Source organism: Orcinus orca, chromosome 19 (genome assembly GCF_937001465.1).
Source record: "Orcinus orca chromosome 19, mOrcOrc1.1, whole genome shotgun sequence".
Taxonomy (NCBI): domain Eukaryota; kingdom Metazoa; phylum Chordata; class Mammalia; order Artiodactyla; family Delphinidae; genus Orcinus; species Orcinus orca.
This window is the reverse complement of record NC_064577.1, coordinates 7646415-7666342: the sequence shown is the minus strand read 5'-3', so window position 1 is coordinate 7666342 and position 19928 is coordinate 7646415. Positions and strand designations below refer to the sequence as shown.

General features: G+C 50.4%; 1 protein-coding gene across 5 annotated transcripts in view; it reads left to right on the top strand.

The window, feature by feature from the left end:
* The window catches only part of SLC43A2 (solute carrier family 43 member 2), a 42159-nt gene that overhangs the window by 7881 nt on the left and 14350 nt on the right, over positions 1-19928 (top strand). For all 5 annotated transcript variants that reach the window (XM_049701945.1, XM_049701946.1, XM_049701947.1 and 2 more), the window contains 5 exons: positions 1625-1832; positions 3810-3865; positions 4653-4729; positions 17855-17947; positions 19757-19890. In XM_049701945.1, coding sequence (XP_049557902.1) covers positions 1625-1832; positions 3810-3865; positions 4653-4729; positions 17855-17947; positions 19757-19890 — 568 coding nt within the window. The remainder of the gene's footprint in view (positions 1-1624; positions 1833-3809; positions 3866-4652; positions 4730-17854; positions 17948-19756; positions 19891-19928) is intronic.

Genomic DNA, 19928 nt, shown 5'->3' with positions numbered 1-19928 from the left:
AGACACAGGTGACTAGAACACAGTCCCTGTCCTTCAGGCCCCCCAGCCCAGTGGGAGACTAGATATGAATTCATGCTGTGGATGAATGGTCAGTTACAGAACTCTGCTCCCAGTTAGTGTGTCCAGCTGTGCTGCCAGCCATTACCCCCATTCCGAGTCAACGAGACGAGTAGTAATAACTTTTAGCTATTGTTTATTGAGCATTTTCTATGCCTATGTGAGCTCTAGAATGTTATCTGGATTTCTCTTTTATCTTCCTCAAAACTCTAGAAAGGTAGATGATTTTTTATATTATGCCCATTTTATGGATAAAGAAACTGAGGTAGAGATGAAATCACTTCTCCAAGGTTATACAAATAGGAAGTGGAGGAACCAAAATTGGAACCCAGAGGCCAGGTCCCTGCACCCCACCCTCAACGTGCCCCCTGCAGGGCCTGTTGGTCAGAGGCTGGCATATAGCATGATTCACCCAAGGTGCATCTTTTCCCGTAACCTTGGGTCACACCCGAGAGAGACCCGGGCAGGCCTTGCACACCTCAGATTTATAACCCTGGTGCCAGGGGTCCGCATTCAGGAGGCACGCAGTTATCTGAAGAGAGGTATTTCCTTGAGTCTCCCAGCGCGACCTCACCTCTCATCAGAGGATGCTCCTCCCTCTGCGGGATTAGTCAGCATCTCTTAACTAGCAGTTCCCAAGACGAGAGGGTTCCTCCGCCACAGGGCGGCCTATCCTCTACCCTCCCGCCCTCCGCTGCTGCAGCACTTTTTCCTCCGTCTTTTCGTTGTCTTGGTGCCAGGTGGACTTTGGAGGGTATCGTTAAGGACTGGGATTACAGCACAGGCGTGGCCACAGGGGACAGTGACATCATGACCCCAGCGAGAAGAAGAAAGGTGCACTTCGACAAGTGAAAGCAAATTACTTGGGACTTCTCTTTTTTTTAACGAAACAAAACAAAAACCCTTCCCAAGGGCTTCCATGACACAGTGTATGTGGTGGTTGATGCTGTGAGAACATCGGGGAGGATTGAGCACAGGGGCTGTGTGTTTGAGAAATCTGCCGTACTGGGCAGTAAAGGAGGCCTACTCACCCCTCCCCTCGGTTGACCAAGGGCAGCGCAGTGAGACCAGCAGCTTGTCCTTCCCAGGTGGTCTAGGGTCGGCCTCCTGTATACTGGCTGCAGACTGTTTCCATGGACAGAGCTGCAGAGAAGGTTCTAGCCAGCCTGGGGTCCCGCTCACAGCCCGGGCTGGGGTCCCGAGGCCTACTCTTCTAGGTGTCGGTTACTCTAGAATGGGAATCCCAACTTGGGGCTCGTGGGTGCTGCCGGGGATGCCTGAAGGCCCTGAAACTGTGGGCAAGACTTCGTACATTTTCTAAAGAGCAGGAGTGGAGCTTCCTTTATTGGATTCTCGAAAGCATCTGTGACCCCCACACAGAAGTGAAGAATCTCTGCATTATCGCTCCAGGGAGCTTGGGCCAGATAGACATGCCAGCCTGCTGGGGGGTAGCCAGATTCAGCCCTGGCATTCCCAGTGGGCTGACTCCGGGTGGGCACCCGCCCCTCTGATCTTTGGAGATCGCTGCCACGACCCTGTGGTCAGGTTTCCCTCCCTCTACACACAGAGAATGTCACCAATGGCACAGTGGGGGGCACAGCAGAGCCGGAGCACGAGGAGGTGAGCCGAATGAATGGCTGGCTCAGCTGCAAGGCCCAGGATGAGATGCTAAACTTGGCCTTCACCGTGGGCTCCTTCCTGCTCAGTGCCATCACCCTGCCTCTGGGCATCGTCATGGACAAGTACGGCCCAAGGAAGCTCAGGCTGCTGGGCAGGTCAGTTCTAGGGGTGGGGGTGGGAAGGTGGGATCCCTGGGCTGAGACTCCCCACTGTGGATAATCCTGGTACCTGCTCTCAGGTGCATGGTGGAGCTCCCTAAACGCCTGCCCAGGACGGGCTTCCTACCCCATGTGCAACCAAATCAGTAGCTACTGTGACCCTTGCATTGTGCCGATCTGCATGAATGTCACAGGGCTCAGGCCTGCCTGGGAGGGCCTGGAATCGCTTGTCATTAAGAACACTGGTTTTTGGGGCTTCCCTGGTGGCGCAGTGGTTGAGAGTCCGCCTGCCGATGCAGGGGACGCGGGTTCGTGCCCTGGTCCGGGAAGATCCCACATGCCGCGGAGTGGCTGGGCCCGTGAGCCATGGCCGCTGAGCCTGCGCGTCTGGAGCCTGTGCTCCGCAACGGGAGAGGCCACAGCAGTGAGAGGCCCGCGTACTGCAAAACAGACAAACAAAAAAAGAATGATATATGTGTATATCATTGACAACTCCATGTGCTTATATTAGAGGTATGTATTCAAACTCTTTCATCTCATGGAGGTGTAAGGTCAGAAAGACTGGAAACCAGTGTTCCTTTTTTTTTTTTTTTTTTGTGGTATGTGGGCCTCTCACTGCTGTGGCCTCTCCTGTTGCGGAGCACAGGCTCTGGACGCACAGGCTCAGTGGCCATGGCTCACGGGCCTAGCCGCTCCGCGGCATGTGGGATCTTCCCGGACCGGGGCACGAACCCGCATCCCCTGCATCGGCAGGCAGACTCTCAACCACTGCGCCACCAGGGAAGCCCCCACATATATCATTCTTAATGTTCTATGTGCTTTGTTTTTTTCTTCCAATTCTGTTGAGGTAATAATTGATGTACAGCCTTGTATAAGACTGAGGTGCAGCATAATGATCAGACTCACATACCTCATGAAATGATGACCGCAGTAAGTTCAGGGAACGTCCATCATCTCATATGGTGTTTTATGTGCCTTATGATACATATACAAAAAATACAAATTAAAGTGGCTGAGATTTAAAATTATAAAATTTCTAAAATTATAAAATAGTATTTCCCTACCTCTGCTACCTTAGTGGGTCATCTTATGTACCTCCTGGGATGTGTTCCTGGGCTGTAAAGCTCCAGATTGCCAGTCTCAGGGTCAGTCCACCAAGCAGCTGGCCCTCTCTGGCCAAGGTACCCCCCAAGCCAGTCCCATTGGAAATGAGCATCGTGCAGGGCAGTGGTTTGCAATGAGCGAGGCCTGTAGCCCTGAAGGAAATGCGTGGGGGACCAGTTTCATTCATTCTTTGGAGCTTAAGCAGACTTGGTCCCAGGTTAGAGCCAGGCAGAGGGGATTTGGAAGCTGCCATTCATCGCCCCTTGCCCGGTGGGGTTCTGTCCATCCCCTTTTGCTGAGCGGGCATGGGAGCCTGGGGGGTGGATTGTGTCCTCTCTCGCTTCACAGCCTTGGCCCTCTCCAGTCTGGGGAATGGAGGGGGCAGTGCAGCGGGGTGTTTACCAGATCTGGCTTTGGGGCTTGAATTCCAGCTTAGCCACCTGCTAGCTAGGAGACTTTGGAGAATTTAGTTTTTGGGTTTGTTTTTTTCCAAGTATTTGAATACCTGGTTTTTAAAAAATTTATTTTATTGAAGTATAGTTCATTTACAATGTTGTACTGTACTGTACAGCAAACCGATTCAGTTATACATATATATACATTCTTTTTCATATTCTTTTCCATTATGGTTTATCACAGGATATTGAATATAGTTCCCGTGCTGTATAGTAGGACCTCGTTGTCTTGTTTTTGTTTTTCGAGTTTTATTTTTCTCATCAGTAAAATGGAGCCAGTTATACTCTGTAGAATTGTTAAGTTAAATGAAAGAATGTAAATTTTCTGAAAGCATCTGGCACATAACCAATACCTCCAAATAAGCAATATTAACAATAACAGTAATAACAATGTACTGTTTCTTTTTCTTTTTAGTGCCTGCTTTGCTGTCTCCTGCTTGTTGATTGCATATGGAGCAAGTAACCCAAACTGTGAGTAAGCTTTTCCTCTACCCTATTGTCAGGGACCGGGGAGAGACTGCCCAGAGGTGCCTGTAGGCCCACCTGCTCTAGAAAGCTGGGCCAGGCCTGCTGCTCGCTGCTCACATTAGAGGGACACCTGTTAGGCCTTTACCCAGTGACTTATCTCTGATGGGTGGCTGGGTAACCAAATAATGGCCCCAGACAGAGGTCTGAGAGAAGCTCCCAGGAGGTGAGAAACACCCATCTCATTGCCAAGCCAGGCCAGTCCCCCATGGCCTCATTGATGCCAACTGGAGAACTAGGCCAGCTGCAGGGGTGTGTGTGGAGGTCATGAGCTGAGCCCCTTGGGGCAGCCCAGGCCAGCACTTTAAAAATAACTTAGAAGCTGCCTGGTCCCGAACCCTGTTCAGGTGGAACTGATGCTGCAGGGACTTTTAGAACAAACACTAAAGTAGGATTTGAGTTTCACCCAAATCTTATCCAGGCTCAGCTCCTGATTCTTGGGTACCTGTACTTTGGGTTTCAGTGAAGCAGCTTCTCTAGGCCTCTCCCTTGCTGCTAAGGTTAGTGGAGAAAGGAGGACGGGGATGCAGCTTTTGCAAGAGCCCAAGCTCCGTAAAATAGGCAAGAGGAGGATGAGGCGGAGGCTGGGCCAGCTCCCCAGGTGTCCGGCACTAACGCCTGATGGCTTGTCAGGCGCTCAGCTGCGTTTGTTCGGGGCCGGCTCCTTACCCCGCACTGGTCCCTGAAGCTCAGCCGTGGTTCCCCGCTTAGGAGCTTTTCTGCTTCATTCCAGCCCTCTCCGTGCTCATCTTCATCGCCCTGGCTCTGAATGGCTTTGGTGGGATGTGCATGACATTCACCTCATTAACAGTAAGTACCAATTTTTTTAGGAAGATCTCTAGTTCAGTCATCTTCTTGTGAATCTGAGGCAGCTTTTCGTGGCTTTGATTTCCTTGCTTTCCATTTGCCTGCCTCTGCCTGGGTATCCCAAGCAGTAGAGGGTCATCGGTGGTGAGGCTGTGGCAGCAAAGCCAGCTTCGGCCTCCCAAGCTGGGGAGGTCCTGCAGGCAGAAAGGAAGGCAGCAGAGTGGGACTCGCGGAGTGGCCGGTCCCCTGCCTCCGGACCATGACTGAGGTGCTGAGGGAGCCATGTGCCTAGAGAAGGCGGGACCCGGGAGGAAAAAACTGCCACCTGCCTTCTTTTCTCATATTTTCTGTGGCAAGAGATTTCTTGCTAACAGTGCAACCTTAAAACACACCTCTCTTGGAATCACCCTGCCCCTAACTGTTGCTTTGTTCAGAATTGAATGAAAAACTCTGGGGAACACATAGGCTGCCTCTCTGCTGGGTTTTCTAAATGCTGGGGCACAGAGAGCCCTTCTGGGCACAGGGAGCCCTTCTGGGGAGGGTTTCTATGGTAGCACCAGAACGCCACAGAATGTGCTTCTTTTAGAAATGGGAGAGGCTGCAGGAAGGTCTGGGTTAAAAGAAAGTCAAAGGAGGAGGAAGAAGGGAGCTGTGGGCAGGCTCACCTGGTCAGGCAGGTGTGCCTTTCAGAGCTGGCCATGGGGAAAGAAGTGAGAATGCTAGGCTTTCAGAGAGATTTCTCTGTCCAACAGGAAGGTGTGGACTGTCTCAGTTTCCCGTTGAGAAAGTATTTATGAAACAATACCTCCCATCACTATTTATTTGCAGTGCATTCACTTCTGCTTTCTCTTTCCACTAATGAGTCAGGAGTCATGCTGTTGAAGGGCCCTCGTTTAGCTTTGAGGGAGCTCTGGGGACTTGCTGGTCTTCTTGTAAGGAGCTTGAAGAGTTACCGACATCTCTTTGACCCCTTCCTACAGGCTGTGAGCCAGAGGCCAGGCCTGGCCCAGTGCCTCTTCTGTTCACCCTTCCTGCGTTTTGCTGTGTTAACTTTGACCCGGTGGGAAGGATGAAGTGCCTGGGTCTGGGTCCATGGAAATGGACCACTCGGTGGGGTCTGTGCTAGGTGAGAGAGGCTCGGCCCAGGACCACATATGTGCTGTGCTCGGGGAGTGGGGGACACACACGTATCTGGGAACTCTGGTTGCCTTGCCCCTGGTGGTGTGAAGGAGATTGACTTTGTACTCTTTTGTACATTTTTATTTATTTATTTTTTTAAAGCTACTATTTCTTTTCTTTTTAATTTTTTTGAAGGAACATTTATTTATTTATTGGCTGCGTTGGGTCTTCATTGCTGCGCGCGGGCTTCCTCTAGTTGAGGCGAGCGGGCGCTACTCTTTGTTGCGGTGTGTGGGCTTCTCATCAAGGTGGCTTCTCTTGTTGTGGAGCACGGGCTCTAGGCGCACAGGCTGCAGTAGTTGCGGCACGTGGGCTCAGTAGTTGTGGTGCACGAGCTTAGTTGCTCTGCGGCATGTGGGATCTTCCTGAACCAGGGGTCAAACCCACGTCCCCTGCGTTGGCAGCCGGATTCTTAACTACTGCGCCACCAGGGAAGTCCCTATTTTTATTTTTTTAACCAGGTAGATTTATAAAAAATGGATATATCTTCTTCCTTCTCAAATTCCCAGGGGAAAACAAATGTTGAAACTGTAAGACATATGTTAGAACTGTCAAACGTACACAGATTCCACTAAGTTGTATAAATTGTGAAGCAGGAGCCGTGGTTCTGTTTGTTTTTTGATAGTGTGAACACGACCACCTCTTCCATCAAAATGAAAAATAAAAATCTGGCATCACCCCCGTTATTTGAGCCACACTATGCCAATGTGATGGCAGCTCTGAATTTCGGGGTAGAAGAAAGAGATGGTCCTTGAGGAGTTTACGCTCTGAAATACAGAAAGCTGCTTTATTGTAGTAAGGCCTAAGGCAAATAGATAAGAACCACCACACCATGAATCCCCTTTAAGAAAGTCTTTAACGGCAATAAAGATGCAGACCTACTAGAGAATGGACTTGAGGATACGGGGAGGGGGAAGGGTAAGCTGGGACAAAGTGAGAGAGTGGCATGGACATATATACACTGCCAAATGTAAAATAGATAGCTAGTGGGAAGCAGCTGCATAGCACAGGGAGATCAGCTCGGTGCTTTGTGACCACCTAGAGGGGTGGGATAGGGAGGGTGGGAGGGAGACGCAGAGGGAGGAGATACGGGGATATATGTATATGTGTAACTGATTCACTTTGTTACAAAGCAGAAACTAACACACCATTGTAAAGCAATTATACTCCAATAAAGATGTTAAAAAAAAAAAAAGAAGACAGTCTTTAAAATGAGTTCATAGTTAGTGTCCAAGAAACCTTTAGGGGAGGCTAGTAGGCTCATAAGGATTCTTTTTCTTTTCTTTTCTTTTTTACGATTATAAAACAAAAAGTAAGAAGTCACTATTTTGGAAATATAAAATGTGGACTGTAAAATCCTATAAGCCTAACTTCATCAGTTTAGAATGTAACTCTCCATTATGAAAAAAATAAGAAAATCTGGATATACTAATGTTGCTCTTTTTAAAAGAAATACTGTTGCAACTTGCCTTTTTCACTTAACAGTGTATCTTTTATGTCTTTTCCTGCCAGTCCTTAGAAATCTACCTTATTATTTTAAACTATGGAGATTGGCCTCATTATTAAACAGTTCCATGTTGTTCTATAATATAGATGTGCCGTACTTTATGTAACCAGCTTCCTGCTAATGGACTTTTGGGTTGGTTTCCAATTTTTCTGATTTATGATGCTGCCAGAGTAAACATCCCTGTACATGTATTTCTGTAAAATAAATTCCTAGAAGTGGGATTGCTGGGCCCCAGGATCAGCATGTGTTAAATTTTAATATAGATTGTCAGATGGTCTTCCCAAAAGTTTATACACAGATGCTAGCCTTCCAGAATGTCTGAGAGGTTTTCCTCCACACTCCTTCCAATACCCTGTCATTAATCTTGCAAACATTTGCCGGTCTAATCTGGTGAAAACTGATATACTATGATTTAAAATTTTTTCCCTTGTTAGTGAGATGGAGCATCTTTTCACCTCTTTTTTGTGATCGTTTGTATTTCTTCTGTGATTGCTTCTTTGTGTCATTTGTCTTTTTTTACAGGGTTGTTTCTCTCTTTTGTGTGTGTTTTTGAGCACTCTCTCACATACAAAAAAATTAGTTCTGTTTCTGAGTGAGCAAGGGGTCTTACCCTAGGTTTTTGTTTGTTTGTTTGTTTGCGGTACGTGGGCCTCTCACTGTTGTGGCCTCTCCTGTTGCAGAGCACAGGCTCCGGACGCGCAGGCTCAGCGGCCATGGCTCACGGGCCCAGCTGCTCCGCGGCATGTGGGATCCTCCTGGACCGGGGCATGAACCCGCGTCCCCTGCATTGGCAGGCGGACTCTCAACCACTGCGCCACCAGGGAAGCCCTACCCTAGGATTTTTTAGGCCTCTAGGCGGTCCATGAATAAGCTTCAGGAGGGCTAGGCACTCCCTTGAGATTCTCAGCAAGCAAGCAGATTGTGTGTGTGTGTGTCTGCATGTGCACACACATGCCGTGCAGGTGCATTTTTCTAGAGGAGGGTCTGTTGCTTTCATCAGCCTCTAGTAGGTCTGTGTGAAGCCAAACGCACTGCAGCAGGAGTGTTCCTGTTAGCTCTTGGCTCTCCCAGAGGGAGGTAAAGACTGCACAGGCCAGATAGTGACCAGGCAAGAAAACCATCTAATCATCACCTGAAGCATTTGGTTGGCAGGCATCTGTTTAAGGGAGGTTGGTGGCTTGTCCTCTAAGGTCCCCATTCTTGGATCTAGAGCAGAGGTCAGCAAACTGCAGCCCCCAGGACACATCCAGACCACTGCAGGTTTCTGTAAACAAAGTTTTACTGGCACAGAGCCGCTCCCACTTGTTTCTTTTGTGCTGTGGCAGCAGAGTGAAGTCTTTTACAGAGACCACATGGCCTGCAAAAGCTAAAATAGTTAATCTCTGTCCCTTTACAGAAGACGTCCAATAACCTTTGGTCTAGAGGCACCAAGAAGCTGCTCAGTCACAATTCCCTGTTGGAAAGCAGGGGTGACACCACCCCCAGCCCCTGCTCTCTCCCCTTCTAGTTTCATGGCCCAACTCCCTAAGCACCTTTTTTTGTTTGTTTTTTTGTTTGTTTTTTTTTGCGGTACGCGAGCCTCTCACTGTTGTGGCGTCTCCCGTTGAGGAGCACAGGCTCCAGACGCGCAGGCTTAGCGGCCATGGCTCACAGGCCCAGCCACTCTGCGGCATGTGGGATCTTCCCGGTCCGGGGCACGAACCCATGTCCCCTGCATCGGCAGGCAGACTCTCAACCACTGTGCCACCAGGGAAACCCCAGCACCTTTTTTTTAAGGTTTTTTTTTTTTTTTTTTTTTGATTTATTTGTTTTTGGCTGCGTTGGGTCTTTGTTGCTCTGCGCGGGCTTTCTGTAATTGTGGTGAGTGGGAGCTACTCTTCTTTGCGGTGCGCAGGCTTCTCATTGCGGTGGCTTCTCTTGTTGCAGAGCACGGGCTCTAGGCACCCGGGCTTCAGTAGTTGTGGCTCGCGGGCTCTGGAGCGCAGGCTCAGTAGTTGTGGCGCACGGACTTAGTTGCTCCGCGGCATGTGGGATCTTCCTGGACCAGGGCTCGAACCTGTGTCCCCTTCATTGGCAAGCAGATTCTTAATCACTGCGCCACCAGGGAAGCCCCCTAAGCACTTTTTATGTCATCTGTTTCCTCCTCCCCACGCTGCCCCTGGCCTGAGGGACCTCCTTGGGCGTTCCTCTGTCCTGTGAGGCCTCAGATAAGGAGCCTTTCCAGAACAGACCCCGAAAGGGGAATGAGAAGCAGGTCAGTGAGGGCAGGGCTGGAGCTCTTGGGCAATGTTCCTGGGCTGGCCGAGGCTTCTGCTGAGCAGAGCTGAATCTCGTTCTGACACAGCCCAGGCCTTTGAGAAAGCAGAACTGTCAGGATCGGCTCCCAGAGACGCCGAGCTAGCAGCACAACGGTACTTTCTGTTTGGGTCTCCCACCCATGTTCTAATTGGGGGGACAAAGGAGTCTTCAGGGTCGCCTTTAGGAGCTTCCTAAATCAAATCTCCTAGAGCAGCTCTGGGTCCATGGGTAATCACTCCGTAATAACCTGGGAATCTGGGGGGAATGTTGCCAGGGAAATCTTAATTGGGGGACTTTCTGAGTCCCAAGGGGTTTTGTGTTGCATGGGCTGTGGTATAAATAAAGATGACCAGAGACAGTGAGCTGCTACCCCCATTGGTGGAGAGGGGGCCCCAAGTTGGCAGAATGCCTTCTCCCCACAGGCCTGTAGACCTCCCTACAGAGCCGGAGAGGTGTGTACTCATAGGTGATCCCATCCCCTAGGGCAGAGACTGGATCCCATGCCAGGTGGGCTGCTTAATGGCTAGAACTGGCTTTCCCAGGTCCCTGCCGCAGAGGGCCCCGGGCAATGCAACACCCTCAGAGGAGGAGGGTGCGGGTCATTGGTGGTGCAGGGCACAGCCCGAGGTGCCGAGCCTCAGCCTCCCCCCTGGACATCTGGACAGCACACTCTGGTCTGTTTGCTCAAGGCCTCGCATTTGCTCAGGTCTTTAACTCGCTTCATTGGCTCGAGGAAAACACCAGCCGGTGGCGGAGGCGGCATCTCTGGGCCGCCATCCGACGATCCGGGGCCAGGGTTGCTTAGAGATGGGAACAGATGCCGCCAGTGTAGTGAGCATGTCATTTCTACTTCATTCCTCTGACCCCTGTCAGTGTGGGTGAGACGGGGAGTTCTGAGCTGAAACCCTCCAGAAAAGTGATGACAAAATGTTGCCAGGCTCCTTAATGAAAAATTTCTCTGTGGGCTTCCCCTATTTGATTTATTGAAGTCTTACTTTGAACCTGAGGAAGAAGTGATCCCAGGGGAGTTGGGGTCTGGGTGTGAAGAGAAATAAATATCCCTCTTCAAACACCTGAGAGAAGGGGAGGGAGAGGATTCTGGGTACAGCAGTGAAGCAAATGTCCCCTGGGGGTGTGTGTGGGAGTTTAGCATTCCTGCTCAGGCCAGGAGAGGGTCCCCAAGGCATCCTACGTGCCCCAGGTGCCAGGTGAGCAGGACCCTCCCAGTGCCCAGAGCCAGCTCTGCCTCTGGGTTTCTGTTCTGAGCCTTGAGAACCCAAAGCAGTCAGCTGATCACCATTGGCTTGGGAAAAATTCACCCGTCAGAGTGCACCACATTCCGAAGTTGCCCCAGCACGTGACTCGTTCAGGGGTGGACAGAATGTGTAGTGGGGACATCGGGGATGGACCTGGCTGGGAAAGCGGATGAGGTGACTGGGGTGTGGAGCCCCTCCGCCTCACCCCTTCGGCAGTGGAGCGGAAAGGTGACCACAGGACCTTCTCCGGGCAGTGTGTGCTTGGAGCTGTTGGCTGGGAAGGGTTAGAAAAGAGCCCGGCTTTGCCGAGTCCGCTTGTCCAGACTGGCACCTGGATCCTGGCCTGTTCAGGTTGCACAGAGCTCTGCGTGTGTACCGCCGCCACCTGTGGACGAGGCTCACCTCTGGAAGGGGCCTGAGGACCAGAATGCCAGCCCCTCTCCCACCCGGCGCGGCACGCGGCTGCTCCCTGAGGACCCAGCTGGCGGGCTGGGGAGATCACTGATTTGGAAAGTCGCTGCCAGGTGGCTACACAGTGGCTCTTCTGTCCCACCTGCCAGCAAGCCCCAGGCCTGAGTTGGGGGGCCCTGGGAAGAGAGGCATCTTAAAGAGGGTCCTCCAAGGAGGACGGCCCACCCTCACTGTGCTGGAGGCTAGGCTTCTGGTGGTTCTCATCCAGTAGCAGCCTCTGTGGCCAGCACTCCAGGGGAGGGGCCATCTGCAGCTGCTGTTTTCCCCTCTGGGAAGGTCACACAGCCTGTTTACAGTGCAGCCCAGGGGCTGAGAGAATGAGTCACCACCGGCTCACGCAGGGATGGCCTCCCCATGTGAGCCAGGCCAGCACGGAGGGCCGGTTCTGCCCGGCTGAGCCCCCTCCAGCCCTAGTCCTCCCCGAGGCAGCAGGGGTGGTGGTGGGAAGCACACAGAGCCCAGGAGGGGGCCTGCGCCCCCCACCTGCAAGTGCAGTTGTGAGCCCAGGGTCAGGAAGCCGCCCCTGCTGAGTGTTTTCCCCGCATCTGTCATTGCAGTTCAGCTACAGCTTCCTACTTGGCAGAAGACGTGGTTCTTGCCCCTCCGCCCGACCCTCAAGCCGGTACTAGGGCACTCTGCTCAGTACTCAGCCACCACTCACTCTATCACCAGGGCTTCTGAGTGGCCATTATGTGCAGCTGAGGTCAGGCAGAGGCAGAAGGAGAGAGGAGGGAGGGAGGGAGGGAGGGCCATGTGGAGACCAGTGGGGGAGGAGACTCAGACAAGAAGATGAAACAAGAGAGAGTCTACAGCCAAATGCAAGTCCACCTGACAGTGTGGCCCTGGACCGTGGGGAGGTCGGCCAAGGAAGGTCAAGGGAGAGAAGGAGGCAGGTAGGTCTAAAAGGAGCATCGGAACGGATCTAAGAAATCTCTAGTGGGGAGAGCAAACAGAATGCTTAATAAGGGACGCAGAGAGGTGTGAGAGGTAAGGGTAATTGCCTTGGTTCCCCAAATCAAGTGTGTACCCTTCAAGGGCCATGTGAGTTTTCCAAGACACAGAGTAACCCAGTGGCTATGCACATAAGCTTGACCTGCTTTGAATTCCAAATTTGACCCTTACCAGCTTGGGGGAGTCCCTTGACTTTTCTAATCCTAAAGTTTTGTACCATTAAGTGAGGGTAATAAGTGACATCTGGGACTTCCCTGGTGGCGCAGTGGTTAAGAATCTGCCTGCCAATGCCGGGGACATGGGTTCGAGCCCTGGTCTGGGAAGATCCCACATGCTGCGGAGCAGCTAAGCCCACGTGCCACAACTACTGAGCCCGCGTGCCACAACTACTTAAGCCCACGCACCTAGAGCCCGTGCTCTGCAACAAAGAGAAGCCATCGCAATGAGAAGCCCACGCACTGCAACGAAGAGTAGCCCCTGCTCACTGCAACCAGAGAAAGCCTGCGCGCAGCAACAAAGACCCAACACAGCCAAAAATAAATAAATGAATAAGTTTATTTTTCTAAAAAAGTGACACCTATCTGGTAAGGATGTTTTGAGGGCTTTTAGGATAATAATAGTTGCTATTATAATAATAATGCTATTATATGATTTAGTATATTAACATAACTATGTTACATTATTATACAACTTAATAATAAGGAAAAATCCTCTGATCGAGCTGCTCCTGGGCACAGCAAATGGGGGAAATTTCCTCTGGCAGGCATGACAGCTTTGGGAGGAAGGGAAGGAAGTAGCTAAAGGATAAAACACAATTAGTATTAACATATGAAAAATAATTAATGCCCCCAGGGAAACCTTCTTGTCTCCTGTGCTTGCTATTTTGTGACCACACATTGACTACTGCCAGGATGTTTATGCTTTGGGTTTCGCTGGTCAGGGTCATCCTTGATACTGTTTTCAGAGAGATTTCATCTGACACAAATGTTAGGTAGTCCCTAAAAGCTGAAACAGACTTTGACTACCTATTTAAACACTTATATTGGTTAAAAAAAAAAAAAAAAAAACCCACCACGAACTAAGAAGTTAAAGGCCAAACTAGGAAAACATACCTACAGTATATGGACAAACAGTGAGGGTCTTTAATATATAAAGAGCCTATGCCAAATCAATATGAACAAATTAACATCCTCATAGGAAGAAAGGACAATAGGAATATAAATGAGGAATATAAATGACTGATTTTAAAAACCGTAGAAAAAATGTTCAAAGTCATTAACAATCAATAAATGTAAGTTTTTTCAATTTCAATTGGTGTAAGTTTTCTGGAAGGCAGTCTGGCACAGAGTATCACAAAAACTTAAAAATGTGTATTCCCTTTTGCCAAATGATTCTACTTTTGGGAATTTACCTTAAGGAAATCATAGCTATATGCATGTATGTTTATCTTCAAGGATGTTCATTAAAATGTTATTTATGATAAAAATTAAAAAGGCTCTGAGAACATCAGAGAAATGGTTGCATAAATTATAGACCATCCAGAAAAGGAAATACCGGACAGTTGTTACAAATTATGTTGAAGATGAATACTAAATTACAAAATATTTATAATATATCAAGTAAAAAAAGAAAAAGTTTATAAAATAATATGTAGCATATGATCCCAGTTTGGTTACAAAGCTATAGGTATTTATGGGAAAAAGATTGAAAGGCAATATATCAAAATGGTAACATGGCTATATCAGGGGAATTTTTATTTCATTCTTTACGTGTACTTTGTTCCAGATGTTTTACAATGGACACGCATTGCTCTTCTAATCAGGAAAAATAATCGTAATTTAAATACAGCATGTACATGTTGGTAAGAAGACTGCATAGCGTGGTTTGCCCTGAGGCTCTGTACACCCTAGGAATGGCCCTGCTGACTAAAATAACATGTTAGAGAGGAGAATTTTCAGGGTGTTGCAAAGAATGTTCCAGGCAGGGAGAGGCAGGGAAGCAAGGAGGGCAGCTGGAGGTTACTGCCCTTTTCCAGGCATGAGGGCAAGTGTCTCATCCAGGACCAGATGTCAAGTCAGTCTCCTCTCCCACCTTCCCGTTCTTGCCTGTCCTGGATCCAGTTCTGGGGAGAAGACTCCAGAAGATGAGGTCAGAGTTGCCCACTAGCCCCAAGCCCCTGTTGTTCTGTTCTAGCTTGGGTTAGGGTAGAAGGAAAAGGGCTACCTAGCAAGCAGTCTGCTCTTCAGAAGTATCCCCTCGCCCTGTCAAAAAGTTGAGGGCACTCTTTTTACCCAGAGGTGACAACTGCAGCAAAAGTGTTTCCTGGCTTGACTGCACCGAGTGGCTTCTGTCCTCCATCTGCTCTTCTGGTTGGGTTCTAAGCCCTCTTTGACCCCTTTCTTCCTCCACATGCCCTGTGGAGGCTGGAGTGGCATCCCAGGCTAGAACAGTTTCCTCTTTCCTTACAAGCGGAACTAATCTTTGGATTCTCCCTGGGGCAGATGTGGCCCCAGAAATGCCTGAGGCTGCCTTGCTGGAGTAGCCAGCGTGGCACAGCCCAAATATGTGAGCTCAGAAACCGAGGCATGTCCTCTGAACCACAGCATACCTGGGAGGCAGGTGTGCAAAGAGTGAGGTTGTGCACCTTTAGTGCTCACTCGGATGTGCCTGGGCCCCCATGAGCACATCACATTTCCTCTGTCTTTGCCTGGGGGAGTTTCCATATGCTCCTTCTCTCCCTCTGACCCTCTCTGAGAAGACTGAGTTGACACAGGGGGCTGGAAGAAGAGATCTTTGTGTGCTGGGGCTTCTTCGGGTAGGCTGGAGAGCCACCCTGGCTTCATGCCATAGGATGGCTTTGTTGGCCATACACTATAGATTAATTCATGTTCCTTTTAAATCCTGGGATCCCCAAACATCTCAAGTCTCTTATTCATGTTTTTTTTTTCTTAACAGTGATACTGAGACATAATTCACATACCATACAATTTACCTAAAGTATACAGTTCAATGGTTTTTAGTTTATTTATAGAGTTACACAGTCATCACCAGAATCCATCATATCACCCCAAATCACATCTCTGTACCCATCAGCATTTCTCCCTATTCCTCCCAGCTGCTTCCACCCCAGGCCCAGGCGACCCCTAATCTGTTCTCTGTCTCTATGGATTTGCCTGTTCTGGACATTTCATATGAATGGAATCGTACAATTTTGTGCTCTTTCATGACTGGTTCTTTCACTTAGCATAATGTTTTCAGGGTTTATCCACGTTGTATTGATAGCATGTATCGATACTTCATTTGTTTTTGTGGCTGAATGATATTCCATTGTGTGAATGTACCACATTTTGCGTATCCAGTCATTGATGGGCATGGAGGTTGTTTCCACTTTTTGTATAGTATAAAGAATGGGGACTTCCCTGGCTGGCCAGTGGTTAAGACTCTGCGCTTCCACTGCACGGGGTGTGGGTTCAATCCCTGGTCGGGGAACTGAGATCCTGCATGCCACAAGGTACAGCCAAAAAAACCAAAAACACTGCTATAAACATTCATGTACACATGGGCATATATCGTCATCCCTCTTGGGTATATATATACCTAGGAGTGAAATTTCTGGGCCATATGGTAGCTCTGTGTTTAATTGAGGAACTGCCAGTGTTTTCCAAAGTGGCTGTGTACCATTTTACATTCCTACCAGTAGTGTAGGAGGGTTCTGGTTCCTCTGTATCAGCACCAACGTTTGTTATTATGTGTTGTGTTTTTTTTTTAATTATTATTATAACCACCCTAGGGGGTATGAAGCAGTATCTCATTGTAGTTTTAATTTGCATTTCCCTATGATTAATGATATTGAGTATCTTTTCATACGGTTATTGGCCATCTGTATGTCTTCTCTGGAGAAATGTCTATTCAGAAATGTCTATTTGCCCATTTTTTAAAATAAATTTGTTTTATTTTATTATTATCATTATTATTTTTTTGGCTGCGTTGGGTCTTCACTGCTGCGCGCAGGCTTTCTCTAGTTGCGGCGAGCGGGGGCTACTCTTCGTTATGGTGCACCGGCTTCTCATTGCGGTGGCTTCTCTTGTTGCGGAGCACGGGCTCTAGGCATGCGGGCTTCAGTAGCTGTAGCACACAGGTTTCAGTAGTTGTGGCGCGTGGGTTTCAGTAGTTGTGGCTTGCGGGCTCTAGAGCGCAGGCTCAGTAGTTGCGGTGCACGGACTTAGTTGCTCCGCGGCATGTGGGATCTTCCCAGACCGGGGCACGAACCTGTGTCCCCGGCATCGGCAGGCGGATTCTTAACCACTGCGCCACCAGGGAAGCCCCCCTCCTTCATTTTTAATTGTGGTCAGAACAGGCAGAAATGATGAGGGGCAGGTAAATAAACACATTCAAACGGCCTCCGTTCAGCAAAAGCAGATTAGCTTGCGGGCAGCCATCATGTGGTCTGTGTTTGATAAAACCCCAAAATGATTGCAGACAAAGGGGGAGGGGAACATATATTAGGTCCATAGAAACACCTGAGTTCAGTGAAACAGGTTGGCAGATCCAGGGACGATTCTCAATGCCAGGGACCTTGTGGGTGTGGCTGGGAAACCTTCAGTACGCGGTACGAGCGCCCCTGAGGTTAGCAAGAGCAGCCAGGACTGCCGTTTGAGGAGGACGCGCTTTGCCCCATGTCTGTTTGGATCCATGACCGAGTTGCCATATTATACCATGTCTGGATTTGTATGGAATCACTGGGGGTTTTAGCTTCGCAGTCGTGTTGGACGGGCCCAGAGCAAGCTGCTGTGAGATGGGAAGAGCGGCCTCACAGGGAAGAGAGCCTGAGCCTCTCTTGCCGTTGCTCTTTCCAGATGGAAAAGGGGAAAGCCCTCCTTGGACCTAGAAATTCAGACACAGGACTTCCGGGCCAGCCCCCTCGTCCGCCCTGGGGGCTATAGAATTCTGATTGGCATCTTCCAGAGACCTACTCTTCTCAGCAAGAAAAGCAGCCTTTGCTGACATCTGGTCCTTTTGGGACACGGATATTTTTATTTATAAAATGATCTCATCCTCAAATAGATTCTTATTCCTAACAGGCTTGCTCCCTTTGAGGGTTGCCTCAGGCTCCCAGCTGTGCTTGCTGGCATCTTCCTGTAACCCTGCAAAGGCAGAAGGACCTGGCCTGTGCCGGAGAAGAGAGGAGGGATGCTTGCCAACCAGGAAGTCTACCAGCTCTGTCTTCATGTGCAGAGTCTGAGTTCTGTATTACTCTCCTCCCTTCCTTTATCAACCTCAGTCTGGGAAGAAAAAACTTTCAATTAGCTGCGATTACCCCTGGACCGATGCCCCCGTGAATCACACGGGGAGGAGAGTAGATAAGAAATGGTACCTGAGGATGCCATGATTCTTTCTTCCCCTCCTCTTTCATCCGTCCGCTGTCTGTTCTCTCAGCAGAAGTCTCCCTTGCTTCTTATCTTTCAGCTGCCCAACATGTTTGGTGACCTTCGGTCCACGTTTATTGCCTTGATGATTGGATCCTATGCTTCCTCAGCAGTCACCTTCCCAGGAGTCAAGGTGAGCGTGTGTACTAGTGTCTGAGCAGAGGCCTGCTTTAAGCCTCCTTCAGCGCTCCCAGAAGAGGGAAGTCATTGCGGGTGCTGGGGCCCCCCCTTCCCCCAAGCCCCATCTGGGGGCAGGATGCACCTGGGCAGCATGGGGGTAAGAAAAGAAACCTGGGGCTTCCCTGGTGGCGCAGCGGTTGAGAGTCCGCCTGCCGATGCAGGGGACACGGGTTCATGCCCCGATCCCCTGTGCCGCGGGGATCCCACGTGCCGCGGAGCGGCTGGGCCCGTGAGCCATGGCCGCTGAGCCTGTGCATCCGGAGACTGTGCTCCGCAACGGGAGGGGCCACAGCGGTGAGAGGCCCGCGTACCGCAAAAAAAAAAAAAAAGAAAGAAAAAAGAAAAGAAAACTGCTGTGCGTGGGGCGGGGAGGGGGGGTGGTTGGGGGAGGGGCGGGGGGTTTGGGAAATCCAAGCATATCACTGCAAGGTGTGACTGAAGGCTGCCTTTGCGTTTCAGGCCTGGGGACAGAAAGGGGGTGAGTGTTTGTCCCCAGTCCTGAGCTAACTCTAGTCCCCCCACCCCCAGGCCTGTTGCTGTTGGGCTATATTGCTCCCCACTGCCAGAGCGCTGCTCGCAGCCAAGTTGGTTCAGCTGTTTCCCTCCCAGGCAGGATTCTGAGCCCGTGGAAGTCACACAGGGTCAGGAGGGAGCAAACACCTCACTGTTCATCAGTCCCAGTTCCTGCTCCAAATCCTGTTGCTCCTGAAAGGGCTTCAGAAGGGGCTTCTCCCTTCTGTGGCACCAGCACCACATAAATCCCCTTTGCTGAGAGGTCCAAGAGGGAGAGGCCATAGGGCAAGAGGAGGAGGAGTCACAGAAGGCGTGGGCCAGGGGCTTCCCTGGGGATCCAGTGGTGAAGACTCCACGCTTCCACTGCAGGGGGCACGGGTTTGATCCCTGGTCGGGTAACTAAGATCCTGCCTGCCACACAGCGCAGCCAAAAAACAAAACGAAAAGACGTAGGCCGGCCGCCTGGACTTCGAGGCGCTTGGAGGGGCTGGGGCCAGACGTCTGTGGATTTTAGGGGTCCTCGAGTTTCTGGAGTGCAGAGGAGCCTACAGGTTCCCCCTCCTCCTCTTCTCCGTGTCTAACTGCTGGTCCCCTCCCTGGGTAGCTGGGCTGCTGTCTGGCACTACTCTGGGGACTCTTGTGCTGGAAATCAATGGCGATAATGACATTAACAGGCTTACAGGCTTCTCACCTGCCAGGCCCTGTGCTGAGCCCTCTACCCGCTTGACCCCCACCTTGACACCATGAGGGTACATGCCAGTGTCACACCCATTTCACAGAGGAGCAAAGCGAGACTTCCAACTGTTCATTCCTTGAGTATTTTTCTGGCACCTACCGTGTGTATGCTTCAGGGTACTAGAGAAACATCAGTGGACGAGGCTGGAGGTTCCTCAGGGAGCTGGCCTAGTAACAGATGAGGAAATGAATCAAGAAGTCAAAAACCTCAGCCAGGGCTGTTCACTGTGAGCCAGTGATGTGACAGTGATGGGTGGTCTGGGAGGGCCTCTCCAAGGAGATGACATTTGGTCCAAGCTGGAGGCATTTGGTCCAGGGCGAGCTAAGATTATTGGAATGCAGGTGCCTGACGACCAAACACCCAGGCTGATGGGGCCATGCCTCCCCTCGCAGCTGAGCGCAGGGAGAGCAGGACTGCTGGGTGCCCCTACCCGCTGCCCGCTCCGGCTTCCCTCTGCTAACTCTGCCCTCCGCCCTGCCCTGACTCCAACCGCTACCCCGTTGTGCCTCTCAGGTCATCTACGACTTCGGTGCCTCCTTCATCGTCATGCTCGTGGTCTGGGCCGGCTGCTCCGGGCTGGTTTTCCTCAACTGCTTCTTTAACTGGCCCCTGGAGCCCTTCCCGGGCCCAGAGGACATGGACTACACGTAAGTGGACGTGCGGTCTGCTCCCACCCCTACGCCGG